The sequence below is a fragment of the Monodon monoceros genome, unplaced genomic scaffold, assembly GCF_005190385.1.
Source record: "Monodon monoceros isolate NGI ecotype Baffin Bay Population unplaced genomic scaffold, NGI_Narwhal_1 Super_Scaffold_3, whole genome shotgun sequence".
In the NCBI taxonomy this organism is placed as follows: Eukaryota; Metazoa; Chordata; class Mammalia; order Artiodactyla; family Monodontidae; genus Monodon; species Monodon monoceros.
The window spans coordinates 64,121,601-64,139,772 of NW_021703780.1; the positions used below are offsets into that span (position 1 = coordinate 64,121,601).

Below are 18,172 nucleotides of genomic sequence, written 5' to 3' on the forward strand. Positions count from 1 at the left end.
TATCAGATTTACTGTGGTTTTTGCTCTTCTGTCTCCCTTCATCTAGAATATAGGTTCCATAAGTAAGCACTCAATAATTATTTGCTGAATATATAAAATTATTACTCCAATAGTCCCCCCCACCCCCCGGAATTCAGGACGTGTAAACTGAAATGAATTGCCTCTGTCTTATCTTCACTTTTCATAAATGATTTTAAAACATAATTTTTTACTTTTTAATTCAGTGATGGCAATCGCCTATGATTGCTCCCACCTCCAAAGTAATCTGATCATATCAGGCACATCACTTTACATGGATTTACACTGGGGTGCTTTAGGGGCCACTGGGAATTCCATAAAGCCAGAGAAAAGGAATCCTTATCTAGGATCAAGGGTCAGCAAATGAAATTTTGCCCGGAGTCTACTTTTATACGTGAAGTTTTACTGGAACAGAGCCAAGCTCTGTTGTGCTACAACAGCAGAGTTGAGTAGTTGTGGCAAAGTTCAGGAGATCCAACAGAGAACACATGGCCAACAAAACCTAAAATATTTACTATTTGGCCTTTTACATAAGTTTGTTGACCCCAGGCCTCAACTAGAATCTAGACTCTAGACCAACTGCCAGTGAGACAGCAGAGGTTCCAAAAAGTAAACTACTGTCACAGGGTTGGCCAGCAACAGGGCTGAAACCTGCACACCAACATTCTGATTGCTGATCAAACTTGTTATCCTACACCTAGACTCAGTGCCATGGTCTAACATCCAACCAGGTAAAAACAAAGTCCAGCATTAGGTTCACATTAGCTTTTCAGTTTCTTGATATAGACGTTTGAGTTCCCAAGACACATTTTACTAGGGCAAACTACCAGTGGACTTCTCTCCTACTCCCTAGCCAAGATAAGAGAACTTTTAAAAGGCCCTTGGCAAAACCAAGCTAATTTAGTCAGCTCAGCAAAGGGGCGCTACCTACCTATCATACTACTGCAGTGACCAGCAGTCTCTCTAGGTATGTTTGTATTTCAGAGAGGGAGATCAATCTCTCTTTGCCTCTTTTCTTTCTACCTCTGCTCTCCTCCCTAGAACCTGCCCTCTGGGGGAGAGGATAGCAAGAAACAAGTCATAGTAAACAAACAGAGGTCAAAAGCTGAAGACTTCCTTCGAGACCAGCAGACACAGTCTTAAAAGAAAAATGTGAGACTGAAGAAGAGTAACTTTTTTGCTCTGAAGGTACTTTTGTCCCTAAAGGATTATACCTTGGATGAGGCGGCAAAGGGCACACAATCCTCCTCATTCCTATAGGCAAAGTCCATGATGTGTGTGTCTGAGGGGAAGGTGTCACATGGCTCCACTTTCTCTCTAAAGCTCAGCCTCTAGGGGCTTCTAACAGTCCCCGCAAAGGAAGGCAGATTAATTTGAAAACCAAAACTAAAACACAACTGTTAAAAATGAACCAAAGTGAAACAATGGCAGAGAGCACCCACTCTGTCTCAGTTCTGGGAGATATTGCACAGGGGACTCAATCTCAGCTTGGCTCCTTGGGCTGCATGACCTTGAGCAAGTGGTTCAAAGTCTCGGAGCACCTCCCCCAGTACTGTCATTAAAGTGAGTACAAGCATGACACAGAAAGGCTCACTCTAACCCTAACTCCCCAGCAACAGCCCAGGCCACCAGCAGGTCCTCAACAGTCATCTGCGTTAATGATAATCTCCTTGGCACACATGCTGCCCTGTAAAAACAGAGCACTGCAGCACCAAGCAAGACATTTCGTCATCTTCAGTACAAACTGAAAGCACGTTCTGTTTCAGGCCTTGCTGCCTTGTTTTGCAAAGTGTGAGGTCAGCATCATTCCCTCTTTTTATGAAGGAAAGCAGCTTCTGAAACATGTGGCCAACTAAGCTAGTGGAATGTCAGGTTCAAGTCTCTATTAGCTAAGACACTTTATAAAACGGCTAAAATAGGGCTTAGAAACATTACCAGGAATCACCAAGTCATCAGTCGGTCTAGATTTTGGGAAGCAGCAGGCTCAATATCAAGTACTGAAAAAAGGTGTGGACACCCAAAGAATACCTTCCCCAAATCTTAGTCCAAAAAATAGCTTTGGGGAATGCCCTGGTGGTCCAGTGGTTAGGACTCCACGCTTTCACTGCTGAGGGTGCAGGTTCAATGCTCTGGTCGGGGCAAGCTGTGCAGCGCAGCCCCCCCACCCCCAACCAAAAAAAGACAAAAAATAGCTTTGTATTCGGAACCCAACTACTCTACAAGGTAGACATGGCAGTCATGGGAGACCTAGGCTGAAAAGGGACTCAGGGCTCAGGCTCTACAGTCCCAAGGCTCTAGGACTCTGGCCAGTGATGATTCTTTCTCTGAAACTCATGTCTGCTTTTCAGTCACTTTATGCCCAGAAAGGACCTGAGAAACCAAAGGTCGGCCAGGCACACAGGCAGTGACAAACATCAGGCTGCAGGGCTACTCACCTAAACTATCAGGGCTGTCAATGGAGAAACACATCAGTATAACATCAGTATCCGGGTAGGAGAGAGGCCTCAAGCGATCATAATCTTCCTGCCCAGCTGTGTCCCACAAAGCCAACTCTACCTATGATAGGAAAAATAAACATAAGAGTGCAGGTTAATCCCACCATTTACTTGCAGAAGAAGTGACACTTAACACAGTACCTTCAAATGATAGACTGTCCAAAATAGTAAAATACAGAAGTGTTCACTTTTATTAGAATCAAGCCTGAAGGTCGGAAGGGGTATTTAAATTGTTTTAGGTTGAAATTTCTCAAAATTGCAAATTTTATAAACAGATGCTAGAATTGAATAACGTACCTAATTCAAAATGTCAAGTTAAAAATAACTTTGTAGGGACTTCTCTGGTGGCGCAGTGGTTAAGAATCCACCTGCCAATGCAGGGGGACACGGGTTCGATCCCTGGTCTGGGAAGATCTCACATGCCGTGGAGCAGCTGAGCCCATGTGCTGCAACTACTGAGCCTGCGCGCTAGAGCCCGTGAGCCACAACTACTGAAGCCCGTGTGCCTACAGCCTGTGCTCTGCAACGAGAGAAGTCACTGCAACGGGAAGCCCGCGCACCACAACGAAGAGTAGCGCCCGCTCGACGCAACTAGAGAAAGCCCACGCACAGCAACGAAGACCCAATGCGACCAAATAAATAAACAAACAAAAAACTTTGTAGCTTATAAGTACTTAATTACAAATAACATTCTACATAGGAAAGAAAGTGAATGAACAAGAGGGGAAATCAACTGTAAACAACATGCTACTAGGTATACAAGGCAAGAGAGGGAAAAAACGGAACAAGTAACTTTTCCTAATACATTCTCACTCAACCATTTCCTTACTTTGTCTCATCATTCTGCTCCAACATGGAAACGTGGAAACAAGACTGTATTTGAGTTGATGGGTAAGAAAAGACACTATCCTGGGTGTTAGGCAAGGTCTGAGCTGACAAGAAAGGCCTATGGCTCTGCCTTTACTGCTCAAAAAAAATGTATGAATGGCTGAATGAAAGCATCACATAGGTAGGAGGGTAATCCTTTCACACCTGGGAACCTACTCACTTTCCAGTGGTAGGAGGGCAAGCTGATGTCTGGGCTCTGGACATAGCCCCGCTTCCACACTGTCCAGCACTGCAGTCAGCCCTGTCACCACTTCTTACAGTCACAGTGGATTTTTAACACCCTTTGCTCAGGAGCCCTTTGGGGCTCAAGGAGTTCTCCCTCCAATGCCTAGGATAGCCTTCTATTCCTAACACTTTCAGAGCCCATATTTCAGAGTTTCTAAATATTATTCCTACCTTAAAGTTGATGGCTAATTATCTCTTCCACCTTGAACCTCTGTCCCAGGATATGTCACTCACAACTTCCACACGTCCCATTGCGTCTCTGTCACACACACATACCATCAGCTTGGTATAGGAATCTGTGACATACTGATGCCCAATCCTCACAGCTGGTCTGATCTCAGGATGGTACAGCGCATTCATTCTCTGCCAAATCCCACTCCTCTGGCTCCTCCACACCTCATGGGTGTTCAGTCAGACACAACAGCCAACTCTGATTGTCTCCTGATAAATGATTTCAGGGTGTCAGGACTGTCCCATGTCAGAATGGGCCTTTGTATTTTTGGCAGGTCTATTTCTTGGACCATGATCACCTAGAATTTTGGATAGTTCCCTAGGCTCTGTTAGTGCATACTTTTATGAGAATATTTGCAGGAGGTGCCCTCTCCCACTCTGGGGCTACCGACTTGCTCTAAGGTAGGTAGCTAGACTGTGATACCCTCTTCCAGATCAAGTACCTTTCTTTCAGGGTTTCTCTCCCTGGGTGAAGGGCTCCCCTATTTTGCCAGCGTCAGGCACGTTCAAGGTTGGCAGAGCAAGAAACATATTCATAGACCATTCCTCAAGGTTTATAAGTCAAAGTTCCTAAATTTCCTTTTTAAAAAATATTTATTTATTTATTTGGCTGCAACAGGTCTCAAGGTTTGTAAGTCCCTACATTTCTTTTTATTTCTTAAAAAGTTATTTATTCATTTGTTTGTTTCTTTGGCTGTGCTGGGTCTTAGTCGTGGCACATGGAATCTTTGTTGCCATGTGCAAGATCTTTGTTGGGGCACGTGGGATCTTTTAGTTGTGGCATGTAGGATCTTTTAGTTGTGGCATGTAGGATCTTTTAGTTGTGGCATGCAGGATCTAGTTCCCTGACTAGGGATCAAACCTGGGCCCCCTGCACTGGGAGCATGGAGTCTTAACCACTGGACCGCCAAGGAAGTCCCAAAGTCCCTAAATTTCTTAAAGGTAAGATCCTGGTCATTCCAAGACACCAAGGCACAGATGATGTTTCAAAGACAAAAGAAGAGTCATTACTATCCCCAAAACATATATACTGCCACAGGTGGAAAAGACTCTCCCAAATGATGGTCACAGACACATAGCAACCAACAGCTGTCATTCTGTGAATGACAAGATAAAACCAGCAATATACATTCAAGTAGGCTTTTGAGAAATGTGCTATGAAAATACCAACCTAATCCTGTTTTCCTCAAGCCACTGGGTCTTTCTGTGTATGCATGGCAATCAATCTAAATTAGATGAGAGGGCTGTTATGTGACAGCAGGCCCAAAGATCTCAGCACATTTTCACCCAGCTTCTCACAATTGGGCCCTGTCTCTACACAAAACCAATCTTCCTATCAGGCCCACAGAAACCCTGTATTCAAGCATCATGCAGAGAACTGACTGAAAATTGAATTGGCAACACAGTACTGATGGGCCACCTGCAAGGTAGGACCCAGACAAAGTTCTGTTACGCTGGAATTCATGTGTTTTTTTCATCCATTCTTGACAAGAAGGGTGCCTTGGGGTTCCTAATGGCATGAGAGCAATCATTGTGGCCCACACGGCAACTGGATAAACTATAAAAGACGGTTCTGAGTATGCTCTTGTTCAGACCAACTTGTCAAGTGCTTTGGTGCTTCCAAATACCTTCAGTCACTTCACAGACCCCCAATGTCAACTGTAAAATAGCTTAAACAACTTTACAAATGAAAGTAGCTCAAAGATTAGGCAGCTTACTCATGGTCATAGAAGTATCAAGATACCCTATGAGGGACTCTAGAATTCTAAGCAGCTGGCCTAATGTGCTTTCCATTACACAGTCCCACAAAATGAGGCTAGGTAATACTGGGACAGAAAGGGATAACAGGTAAAGCAAGAATATGAGAAGGAAGAAAGGAGACAGAATTGTGGAAGCCAATAAATTAGGTGCTAGCAGCATGAGACATGTGACTGAATGCCTTAAGAGGACTGAGTGTGTTGGAAAAGAGCCCCTTGTTCTAGTTTTCTTTTCAGCTAACCCATTTGCAATGAGAATTTCATTCCTCTTCAAAAGATGTATAGGAATCTGGATAAAATATTATTTTGACAACAAAAGGGAGCAGAAGAGGAAAAAAAAAATCTAATTCCAGAAGAGCTTTGCCCCAGTCTTGCTGGTGGGCTTTCAGGGCAGACAGGAGGAAACACTGTCCTCACCACCAGTGACAGGTAATTGAAGCAAATGTAGCAGCCTGTTTATGTTAAAGTAAAAAAACATGAAAAAAATTAAATGTGTCAATGTTGTTTGACACTGCTGGTGGTATACATCAGTACAACCCTTTAGAAGCATAATCAATAAGGACCCGTTGACCTAGTAATCTCAAACTTCAGCACTTAATGAAATACTATGACAGAAAAAAAAGTCCATCCATACAAAGAGGTTCATTTTAGTATGATCCATTTGGCAACAAACTAAATTTCAAATATAAATAAAGCTGGAAAGAACACATATTCTAAGGCTTCCCCCTGTGAAATACATATGAATGTGGACAAAGTCTAGATGGTAACAGTTAAAAATGAACAAAATTGAGCTAAAAGGCAGGATGAGAATGGATTTCTCATTCTAACATTTTTGTTATTGTTATATAGTGTACTGAAGAGACAAAAAGGCCTAATTCTCTCCAGGCTCTATGAATAGCCTAACATGCAAAATAGTACCAGTTGTTATGAAAAGTATACTCACCTGCTTTCCGTCCACTTCAATATCTGCCACATAGTTCTCAAACACTGTAGGTACATACACCTCTGGGAACTGGTCCTTGCTAAAGACAATGAGCAAGCAAGTCTTGCCACAGGCTCCATCTCCAACAATCACCAGTTTCTTCCGGATGGCAGCCATTGCTGAAACACAAGACAAAAGCGTTATCTAGAATGCACAAGAAGCTGTAATAGCTTCAGTCTATGGCACACACTTTTCTGACCATGGAGCACAAGCCTCTAGTAGCACACCAAAATATAAAATGTTAGTATACCTTTCCACTTGGCACCAAAAAGTCATACCAAAAATCCATAACTAGGGGGCTTCCCTGGTGGCGCAGTGGTTGAGAATCTGCCTGCCAATGCAGAGGACACGGGTTCCAGCCCTGGTCTGGGAGGATCCCACATGCCGCAGAGCAACTAGGCCCATAAGCCACAACTACTGGGCCTGTGCTCCGCGATGAGAGGCCGCGATAGTGAGAGGCCTGCGCACCGCGATGAAGAGTGGCCCCCGCTTGCCCCAACTAGAGAAAGCCCTCACACAGAAACGAAGACCCAACACAGCCAAAAATAAATATTTTTTTAAAAAAGAATGCAACATAATTCTTTAAACAAACAAACAAAAACCCCATAATTAACATTATACTTAATGGTGAACACATTGAAAGCTTTCCCCAAGATCAGGAACAAGACAGGAAAATCCACTCTTGCCACTTCTAAGGAGGTTCTAGCAATTACGCAAAAGGCAATATAAAAGACATCCAGATTGGAAAAGAAGTAAAATTATCTTAATTTGCAGATGACATAATCTTACATATGGGAAATCCTAAGGAATCCACTAAAAAACTATTAGAACTAATAAATTCAGCAAGGTTGCAGGATACAAGGTCAACATACAAAAATCAATTGTATTTCTATTCCCTAGCAATGAACAAACTGAAAATGAATTTAAGAAAACAATTTCACTTACAATAGCATCAAAAAGAACAAGATAGGAATAAATTTAACAAAAGAAGTACAAAACATACTCTTGAAAACTTAAAAAAACAATGTTGAGAGAAACTAAAGATCTAAATAAATGGAAAGACATTCATGTTTATGGACTAAAAGACAATATTGTTAAATGGCAATATCTTCCAAATTAATCTACAGATTCAACACAATCCCTATCAAAATCCCAGCTGGCTTCTTTGCAGAAATTGACAACTGATCAGAAAATGCACATGGAAATTCAATGGACCCAGAATGGCCAAAACAATCATAAAAATGAAGAGCAAAGTTGCAGGACTTACACTTCCTGATTTCAAAACTTACTATGAAGGTACAGTAATCAAGACAGTGTTGCACTGTCATAAAGACAGACGTATAGGTCTTTGTGCATATGCGGGATGAAACAGGAAGGTGAAGACGGCAGCAGCCAGGGCGGGGGTCCTGGGAGTCCGATGGCTGCAAAGGGCAGCCCGAAACGTGGTGCCAATGGGTGCACGGACAGGTATGGTGATTACCTGAAGCTCCCTGACCACTCACAGCAGGAGAGGGACCCATGGTATGACTGGGACCACCCAGACCTGTGGCTGAACTGGGGTGAACCGATGCACTGGGACCTAGACATGTATATCAGGAACCGTGTGGACATGTCCCCCACTCCTGTTTCTTGCAATCTTATGTGTAAGCACCTCTTCGGCTTCGTGGCCTTCATGCTGTTCATGTTTTGGGTAAGGGAGACTTACCCCACTTACCAGCCTGTGGGGCCAAAGCAGTATCCTTACAACAATCTGTATCTGGAACGAGGTGGCAATCCCAACAAAGAACCTGAGCTAGTGTTTCACTATGAGATCTGAGGAGGCTTCGTGGGCTTTGTGCGCCCCCTAACTGACTCCTTTAATCCTAGAGATTTTACCTTAATGAAATCCCTAATAAAACTTAGTGCTGTGGTAAAAAAAAAAAAAGACATGCATAGATCAATAGAGTAGAAGTGAGAATCCAGAAATAATCCCTCACCTTAGGGTCAAACCATTTTCAACGAGGATGCCAAGACAATCCAATAGAGGAAAAACAGCCTTTTCAACAAATGGTGCTGAGACAACTGAATAGATATATACAAAAGAAGGAAATTAGAACTCTACCTCACATCATATACAAAATTAACTCAAGATGGATTACAGACCCAAATGTAAGAGCTAAAACCACAAAAGACATTTTTAAATTAACCAGCCAAAAACAAAAAACGTAGTAGGGCTTCCCTGGTGGTGCAGTGGTTAAGAACCTGCCTGCCGGTGCAGGGTACAAGGGTTCAAGCCCTGGTCTGGGAAGATCCCACATAACGCAGAGCAAGTAAGCCTGTGTGCCACAACCACTGAGCCTGCACTCTAGAGCCCGCGAGCCACAACTACTGAGCCGGTGTGCCACAGCTACTGCAGCCCACGTGCCTAGAGCCCACCTGTGCTCTGCAGCAAAGAGAAGCCACCACAATGAGAAGCCCACGCACCGCAACGAAGAGTAGTCCCCACTCACCTCAACCAGAGAAAGCCCGCGTGCAGCAAGACCCAACGCAGAGAAAAAAAAGAAAGAAAGAAAAAAAACGCAGTAAAATATACATAAAATCTACCACTTAAACAAATCTTAAGTAATAACTTTGGTGGCATTACTCACATTCAACACTGTTGTGCAACCATCACCACCATCCATTTCCAGACCTTTTTTCACCTTCCAAAACCTAAGTTCTATATTCATTAAACAATAACTCCCCATTTCCCCTACCTCCCCTCTGGCAACCACCATTCTACTTTCTGCCTCTATGAATTTTACTACTATAGCTACCTCTTGTAAGTGGAATCATACAGCATTTGTCCTTTTGTGACTGGCTTATTTCACTAAACATAATGTCTTCGAGGTTTCTTCACTTCGTAGCATGTGTCAGAATTTCCTTTAAGACTGAATAATATTCCATTGTATCAATATGTATATACCACATCTTATTTATTCATTCATCTGCTGACACTTGGGTTGCTTCCACCTTTTGGTTATTGTGAATAATATATTTATCACAATATACTGTGGATAGTATATTCACAAATATATCCATCACCAGGAACCAAAGGAAAAAGATAAACTGGACTTCATAAAAATTTTTTAAACTTTTGTGGTTAAAGAGATAGCATCAAGAAAATGAGAAGACAACCCACAGAATAGGAGCAATGTTTGCAAATAACATATCTGATAAGGGACTTGTATCTAGAATACATAAAAAAGTCTTACAACTGAACAACAAAAAAAGCAGCTTAGGTTGGTAGTCTGGCTCAGAGTCTCTCATTGCAGTCAAGGTTGATTTAGACCCAGAATATATAAAGAACTCCTACAACTCAATAATAGCTAGACAAATAATCCAATTTAAAAATGGGCAAAGGGGACTTTCCTGGTGGCACACTGGTTAAGAATCCGCCTGCCAATGCAGGGTACACGGGTTCAAGCCCTGGTCCAGGAAGATTCCACGTGCCTCAGAGCAACTAAGCCCGCACGTCACAACTACTGAAACCCGCGTGCCTAGAGCCCGTGCTCCGGAACAAGAGAAGCCACTGCAACAAGAAGCCCACGCACCACAACGAAGAGCAGCTTGATGCAACTAGATAAAGCCTGCACGCAGCAACGAAGACCCAACGCAGAAATAAATAAATTAATTAATTTTAAAAAATGGGCAAAGGATCCGACTAGATCTATGACCCAGCAATTCTACTCTAAGAGAAATGGAAACGTGTCCACACAAAAACTTTACATGAATGTTCACAGCAGCATTATTCATCATCATCAAAAAGCAGAAACAAACCAAATGTCTAACAACTGATGAATGGATAAAATGTGATTTATCTACACAATGTAATATTATTCAGCAATTATTCAGTGTGTGTGGGGAATACTAGTACATGCTACAACATGGATGAACCTTAAAAACATTACAATTTGTGAAAGAAGCTAGCTAAAAAGAACCACATACTGTGTAACTCATTTGAAATGTCCAGAATGGGCAAATGCAGAGATAGAAAGTAGACTGGTGATTGCCAGGGGAAGGGAGTTGGAGGAATAGGGAATGACTACCAAGCGAATAGAGGGGTTTCTTTATAGGGTGATGAAATTTTTCCAAAATCATTCTCAGATGATTGCACAACTCTATGAATATTCTATATACAAATGAACTGTACACTTTAAATGGGTGAATTGTAAGGTATGTGGATATTTAATAAAGCTGTTAATAAAAAAGAAAAGAAAAGAAAAGCATAAAGACTCCCTCCATTTGGCACAGACTAGTGGTCAACCCTAATTCCCACTATTACCTCTTAGAACAGCACTCCAATTTTTAGTTGTGCACTTTGTTGCCCAGCTAAAAGACTATATTTCTTAGCTTCCCTTATATTAGGTATGGCCATGTAGTTCACTTTGTAATTCTACCCCTGAGATGTAATCAGTATTTTGTGGGACTTCCAGGAAGTCTTCCTTAAAGTTGAAGTCTCATGCCCTTCTCACCCTCTTCCTCCTTCCTGCTGCTTAAATCTGGGGTCTGGGCTGTTTAGAAAAAGTCGTCCTAGAATATGAAGATGAGTGCCACACCCTAGAGTTGGAGGAATAAAGGGTAGAAGGAGCCTAGGTCCCAGATATCTTGAGAGCCACCATCTCAGCCCAACTGCCTACTTCCACACTTCTTTTATGTGAAGGAAAAATAACTGTCTTGTTTAAGGTAGTATTTTTCAGGTCCCCATTACCTATAGTCAAACTAATTCTCAACAATACATACTCACTGACAAAATCATGTTGTCTGAAGGGAATGTTTCTCAAACTGGAGTGGATGAGACAATCCATTGGGGTACATGAAGGAAACTTTAGAAACTAAATTTTTTTTTTTTTTTTTTTGCAGTACGCAGGCCTCTCACTGTTGTGGCCTCTCCCGTTGCGGAGCACAGGCTCTGGACACGCAGGCTCAGCGGCCATGGCTCACGGGCCCAGCCGCTCCGCGGCACGTGGGATCCTCCCGGACTGGGGCACGAACCTGTGTCCCCTGCATCGGCAGGCGGACTCTCAACCACTGCGCCACCAGGGAAGCCCATGAATTTACCTCTTTAAAAGTCCTTCCTCTATATTCAGTCTGACTGCTAACATCTTGAAAGGATTCACAAACCATTTTCTACTTTTTCTCATGCTCTAAAATTCATGCCAAGACTTTATATACTTTACCCATCTCAGGCCTAACTTGGTACTGGTTTATGCCCAAAGTCAAGGAACCAGGACTTTCCAGGATGCAAACAAAATGCATCAGGAACTTCCCTGGTTCAAAAAAAGGCTGCTATCTTTGAATAGCATCCTTCCTAGAAAGCACTCAATTCTCAAGAAATAATTCCTCTAAATCTAATGTGGTTAAGGACACACAAAGTGAAAATGCCAGGGAGTGGGCTTCCCTGGTGGTGCAGTGGTTGAGAGTCTGCCTGCCAATGCAGGGGACACGGGTTCGTGCCTCGGTCCGGGAAGATCCCACATGCCGCGGAGCTGCTAGGCCCGTGAGCCATGGCCGCTAAGCCTGCGCATCTGGAGCCTGTGCTCCACAATGGGAGAGGCCACAACAGTCAGAGGCCCGCGTACCGCAAAAAAAAAACAAACAAAAAAAAACCAGGGAGCAACCAAAAAGGCTCTTGAAAATTTTCCCTGGGGAACATTTTGCCCAGGAAAAGTATAAAACCATTCAGCTTCTACTGATGACAAAGACAGAAATCACAAGTGATTATGGGATAAAATGAAAATGAAAGCCTACAATTACAAGGTAATTTCTGGGATGCTAGGAGTCTGGCAATACAACCAGAGTTGTTGATCAGATGTGAAAAGTACAAACATCAGAAAATGAAACTCACTAATTTTTCCTGAAATGACCCAGGAATTTTTTTACTCTAGTATCTTTCCTTTCCACTTTGTTATAATCCAGTATCTTTTAAAGTACATGGCTTGCCAGCTTGAGAAAGGAAATCACACTGAGCTCTCTGCAGTCTATCTGCCAGATGTATCATTTTCTATTTCTAGAGTCTGAATTGTTTCAGATATAATTCTTAAGAGCTTTGAGTAGAGGTTTATTTTTCCAGTAACAGTCAATTATATCTATTTAAGTTACTTGTAATAGTATGCAAGCGACTGTATATTTCTTTTAAAAGTTCTTTATATTTTTCCTCAGTTCAAAACCTTCAGCATAAGTTACTGTGCTACCCTCACTCAAGTCGAAAGGAGCTCTCTCATGGTGCTAAAAGGGCACAGAAAGTACCCATTCGGAGTTTATGTTCTCTGCATCACAAAACCAGCCTTTCCTCAGATCTCAAAAAACAATGTGTTCTGGCTGTGAACCAAATATCAGCAAATTACATTAAGCAGTTACTGTTAACAAAGAAAACAAGACAACCAATATTGCAATATATTTCCCATCCATATGTAAATAGAAATGGGTGTCCAAGAAAAGCAACTAAGAGGCTACATGCAGTGTCCCATGTAATCCCACATTTGGTACTCAGCAGTCACAAGAGCAGAGAGCTCAGCGACTCTCAGGAGCCCACACCACAGCCCTCCAGTGCAGCACCCCTTTAGAGGAGGTATGTGGAATCTCTGCCATCTCTTACAAGGTCTGGCATTATGAAAGGCACTCAGTGAAGAGCAGTTACTACTACTAGGGTCTCTCTCCTGCCAAGGCCTAACCTTAGGTCCTCTAGCATCTTTCAATTCATACACTATTGCCACCTGTGGTATCCCACATCACTTTCATCTCTCCTGTCTACTGGCTCCTTCTTTCAGTCTACAATAAAGTGCAGGGTGCCCTATTCTAAAACAAGAAATCTCCACATCCGTGCTTTCCTCTAGTAACCTTCCTGTCTCTGATCTGTTTCAAAGAAAAGGTACAAATTTCTGCTTGCTTCATACCTACTCACTTGCTTAAATTCTTCCCATCTGCATTCTGCCCAAATTTCTACTGAAACTTTCTCAAAAGTCACTAATGACCTACCTTCACAAAATCCAGTCCTCATTCTCCTTGATATTTTTTTTTACCACCATACCTTCCTATCCTTGGACCTCCTTGACAAAATATGCTGATGTGCTGATCTCTTAAGTCTTCCGTCTCCCTAGCTACAGCCTCCACACCTAACGACTCCCTTCAAGATTGTTTTTTTCCCTCACTCTCCTAATACTCTACCTATCTCTGGGGGTTTCAGTTCTTAAAATACTACTTTTATGCACATGATTCTCAAATCTCTATCTCTGACCCAGTCCCTGTTCTCAAACTCCAGACACACCTGACCTCTGTGCTCTGCTTGCATATCAAATTCAACGTCTCCAAGACATCATCCCAACTTCTGTCAAGTCTCTTCCCAGTTCCCCCAATCTTGGTGACAAAAACAAAATTACACTCCTAACACACTCAACTCACTGTAGAAACCCTGAGGTTAAAAGACTCTTTTACTTCCTTTGTTCTTCACAGTATGACTACTGTCAAGTTCTGGAGAATTCTACCCCTTCACGGGTCTCACTTCCACCACTAACACTTCCCCTTGCATTCCTACAGTCATCGTTTTCAGTTCAAGTCCTCAGTACTCCCTACCTGGAGAAAAAGCAAAAATCCAACTGGTTTCCTCACTTCCCTTCTATCTTGCCTGTTGCAGCCAAATCCTCCATTCCTATGACTGGGCTTCAGTCCATCAGTCTTTGCTCAAAGGCCTTTAGAAGGTCAATGCCACAATCAGGTCAAGACACATCAGCCTTAACCTCTACGACCCTCTGAAATTCCAACAGCAAAACCTATTTTATCTTCACAACTTCTCTCCATTCCTTATACACCTGGTTCTGTTAACTGGCCTTGTAAAATTCCTCCACCTCAGCTCAAAGCAATGCCTTCTTTGAAAAATGTTTCCCTTTCCCCAGAAAAGAACAACTCACCTGTCCATCTCAACTACCACCTTCTGTTTCAAAGCCTATTTCTGGTCCTACGGCTTCCACTCCCAAAAATGAGATGCTGCTTAAAACTGGGGCTTTGGACTGCTCTTGGTTCTTATACATATCAGTTCAACCACTTTTACCAGGCATCCTACCCTATGTGAGAGATGTGGCAGTTTATTTCTCTGTGCTTGACTCATATCCATTCCTGAGGTTTAAGTTCCTCCAGGACAGGGACTATGCTTCTGGCTTGGCCTATCCCTTGGAACTGTATTCCCAGCTGCATTAATGTGGCAAGGATACACTGAATGGGATCCATGTACAGAGCAATAAAGTCTAAAGAAGGGGTATGTTTCCCCAAAATACTGATGAAAAACCTATAGTCTCGGAAAACTGAAATTCCACTCAAACTACCACAGGTCAAGCACTAAAATACCGAAAAAGACTTAGTGTGTAATACTAACTGGAGCTGGACATGTGCTGTACTCAGTAGAGAATTTCAATAACATTCCTTTGAAAAACAGACTACCAAAGTATATCAACTGAAGCTACTTCTGCCTGACTTACCACGGATGTTTTTGGAGTCTCAACATTGCAGCTTCCCCTCTGGTCTGATATACCATATATAATGTTTGCTATCTGCCTTTCAAAAGTCCCCAATTTTAAGTACATACTTCCTACCATCACTGTATTGCAATTGGATCCTTCACACATCTGAAAACATCCCTGTAAAATGCTGTTAGAAAGCCAGGGAGCACCACAGCAAAGATACATGCTCTTAGTGACTACTCTTCACAGGTGGACAGTGTGCCAAGTATACTGGGCCCAGCCCTGCCCCCTGATTTTCAAGGCCAAGAAAATTCCCAGGATGGGAACAATGGCATTATCAGTGGCTGTTGCAACCTCTCAAAATCAATCACAACAATGACAAATTAAGGTGCCCTGACTTAGATGTGGATGGAGCCTACCTTGCCCCTGTTGCTTTACTTTTGGGGTTTTTTGGCCGCGCCGCACAGCTTGCAGGATCTTAGTTCCCTGACCAGGGATTGAACCCGGGGCTCTGGCAGTGACAGTGCTAAGTCCTAACCACTGGACTGCCAGGGAACTCCCCTGTTGCCTTGCTCTGATGTCAGTTACTACTCTACAGGCAACATGAAAGCCCCACAGTCTTCCTGGTATAGTCTCATTCACAAAGTTACTGACAACCACACCAAAAAAGTCAGAAAGACCTTCTAACTCTGTGTCCAGAATGCTTTAAGCTACAGCAATAGGGTGAACTCAACAAGGCCACATGGGTGGCTGTCTGCGGCTGGCATTCAATGATCTAGTGGTTAAAGCACAAAATACAATAAAGAATTACTAATCGCTATTTAAAGGTTTCTATTAGAAAGCAGGAACTTTTGTTTTATTTGTTCAAAGACTCAAAACTTATCAAAGGTTGGAACTCAGTACAGGACTGGCCCTGCTGCTAAGAAGCAGTGCTGGGAGTGAATGGCAAGAGATCACCCTTCTGGAAACCACCACCTTCCTTCCATAAGAGGAAATAAGGGCTGTCTGGACATAAACATCCTCCCTGAACAGCACTGAGGACAGAGGGGAGGGAAGAAGGCAAGAACAACTTTTTTATGATGTGCAAATCCTGGTGGACATAGTCACAAGTACTTGGAGCAATGCCCCTTTCAAGGGTGATTCTTCTGCTGGCATTGATGATGAAGCACTTTCCGAGGAATACACCTCACCGGCCCCATCAGAGGCTTGGGTTTTTGGAGGACAACCACTACTGATACACTTCACTGCCACATCTGATAGTGATGCCTACTGCTAATCACAGGCTACTTGTGGCTCTCAACTCCATTTCTGCCTCACCCTATTACATGACATACAACTTCAAAAAACACACTATGCTAATCATTCTCTGGTTCTCTCGTTAACGATACAAATGGTGTCATAAGTTTCAAAATATGCTATACTACAACAGATCTTAAACTGCGTGGACCTTGATCAGCCACCATGACAACTTACACTGGTATATCACAATGTACCTGTTACACATTTGATAGGAACTGATTTGATCCTGAACTCCTCCAAAGGCAGGTTTAATTATCATTCATTTTACTAATGAGAAAAGAAGCTTAGAGTTACTATATTTTACTGAGTATAAGGCCAGTATGTTATTAAAATATATTTTCAAACTGAAAAACTGTTCTAGCATATAAGGTACACAGTTCTAAAACTTCCAATTTTAGAGAGGATGCTGATATGTAACTTGTGCAATTGGGATAGACAACAAAGGATTTACTCATTGCCAAAGAGCCCTACAAATCAACCAAACTCCACTAGCCTAAATTTCTGCCAGTAAACAGATGAAATACGCCAGGTCTACTAAGCAAACATGTCATGGAAGCCCTGTGCCAACTGACACACAATGAAAGGCATGTGATGTCCAACTGGTCAGGGGGAAAGGGGATGGGGGAACATGACACATACGAAAAAACATTATTCTACAGCGTGTTATATATTATACAGTGGATGTATACACACACGTATAGAAGCTTTCTTAAAAAATATTTCAATTGAAGTATAATTCATAGGACTTCCCTGGTGGCCCAGTGGTTAAGAATCCACCTGCCAATGCAGGGGACACAGGTTTGAGCCCTGGTCCCGAAGATCCCACATGCTGTGGAGCAACTAAGCCCGTGCGCCACAACTAGTGAGCCCGTGAGCCACAGCTACTGAAGCCCGCGCACCTAGAGCCTGTGCTCTGCAACAAGAGAAGCTACCACAACGAGAAGCCGATGTACCGCAACGAAGAGTAGCCCCAGCTCGCAGCAACTAGACAAAGCCCATGCACAGCAATGAAGACCCAACGCAGCCAAATTTTTTTTTTTTTTGGCGGTATGTGGGCCTCTCACTGCTGTGGCCTCTCCTGTTGCGGAGCACAGGCTCCGGACGCGCAGGCTCAGCGGCCATGGCTTACGGGCCCAGCCGCTCCGCGGCATGTGGGATCTTCCCGGACCGGGGCACAAACCCGTGTCCCCTGCATCGGCAGGCAGACTCTCAACCACCGTGCCACCAGGGAAGTCCCCCAAAATTTTTTTAAATAAATAAATTAATTTAAAAAAGAATCTGCCTTCCCATGTAGGGGATGTGGGTTCGAGCCCTGGTTGGGGAACTAAGATCCCACATGCTGCGGGGCAACTAAGCCTGTGTGCTCTAGAGCCCACACACCACAACAGAAGATCCCACACACCACAACAGAAGATCCCACATGCCACAACTAAAGACCCGATGCAGCCAAATAAATAAATAAATATTTTTAAAAAAAGAAATATAATTTACATACTATACAATTTATCCATTTAAAGTATACAATTCTGGGGATCTCAGTAAAGCATAATGATTATAGTTAATGATACTGTATCATATACTTGAAAGTTGCTAAGGAAGTAAATCTTAAATGTTCTCATCACAAAAAAAAGAAATGGTAATTTTGTGACGTGATGCTTTGGTGGTAATCACTTTGCAATATAAGTGTATCTAACACTTTGTACATACTTACACAATACTATATGTCAATTATATCTCAATAAAGCTGGGAAAAGAGGTATACAATTCAATGGTTTTTGGCATACTGCATTATTTTTAGAAGTTGTG

General features: G+C 42.7%; 1 protein-coding gene and 1 pseudogene across 2 annotated transcripts in view; one reads left to right on the forward strand and one right to left on the reverse strand.

Annotated features, from left to right (window-relative positions):
* RHOA (ras homolog family member A) overlaps nt 1-18,172 on the reverse strand; it is a 51,951-nt gene that overhangs the window by 4,369 nt on the left and 29,410 nt on the right. For both annotated transcript variants that reach the window (XM_029241984.1, XM_029241983.1), the window contains 2 exons: nt 6,558-6,715; nt 2,454-2,574 (listed from right to left, as the gene is read on the reverse strand). In XM_029241984.1, coding sequence (XP_029097817.1) covers nt 2,454-2,574; nt 6,558-6,713 — 277 coding nt within the window. In that variant the 5' untranslated portion in view covers nt 6,714-6,715. The remainder of the gene's footprint in view (nt 1-2,453; nt 2,575-6,557; nt 6,716-18,172) is intronic.
* On the forward strand, nt 7,746-8,536 carry LOC114906962 (annotated as a pseudogene).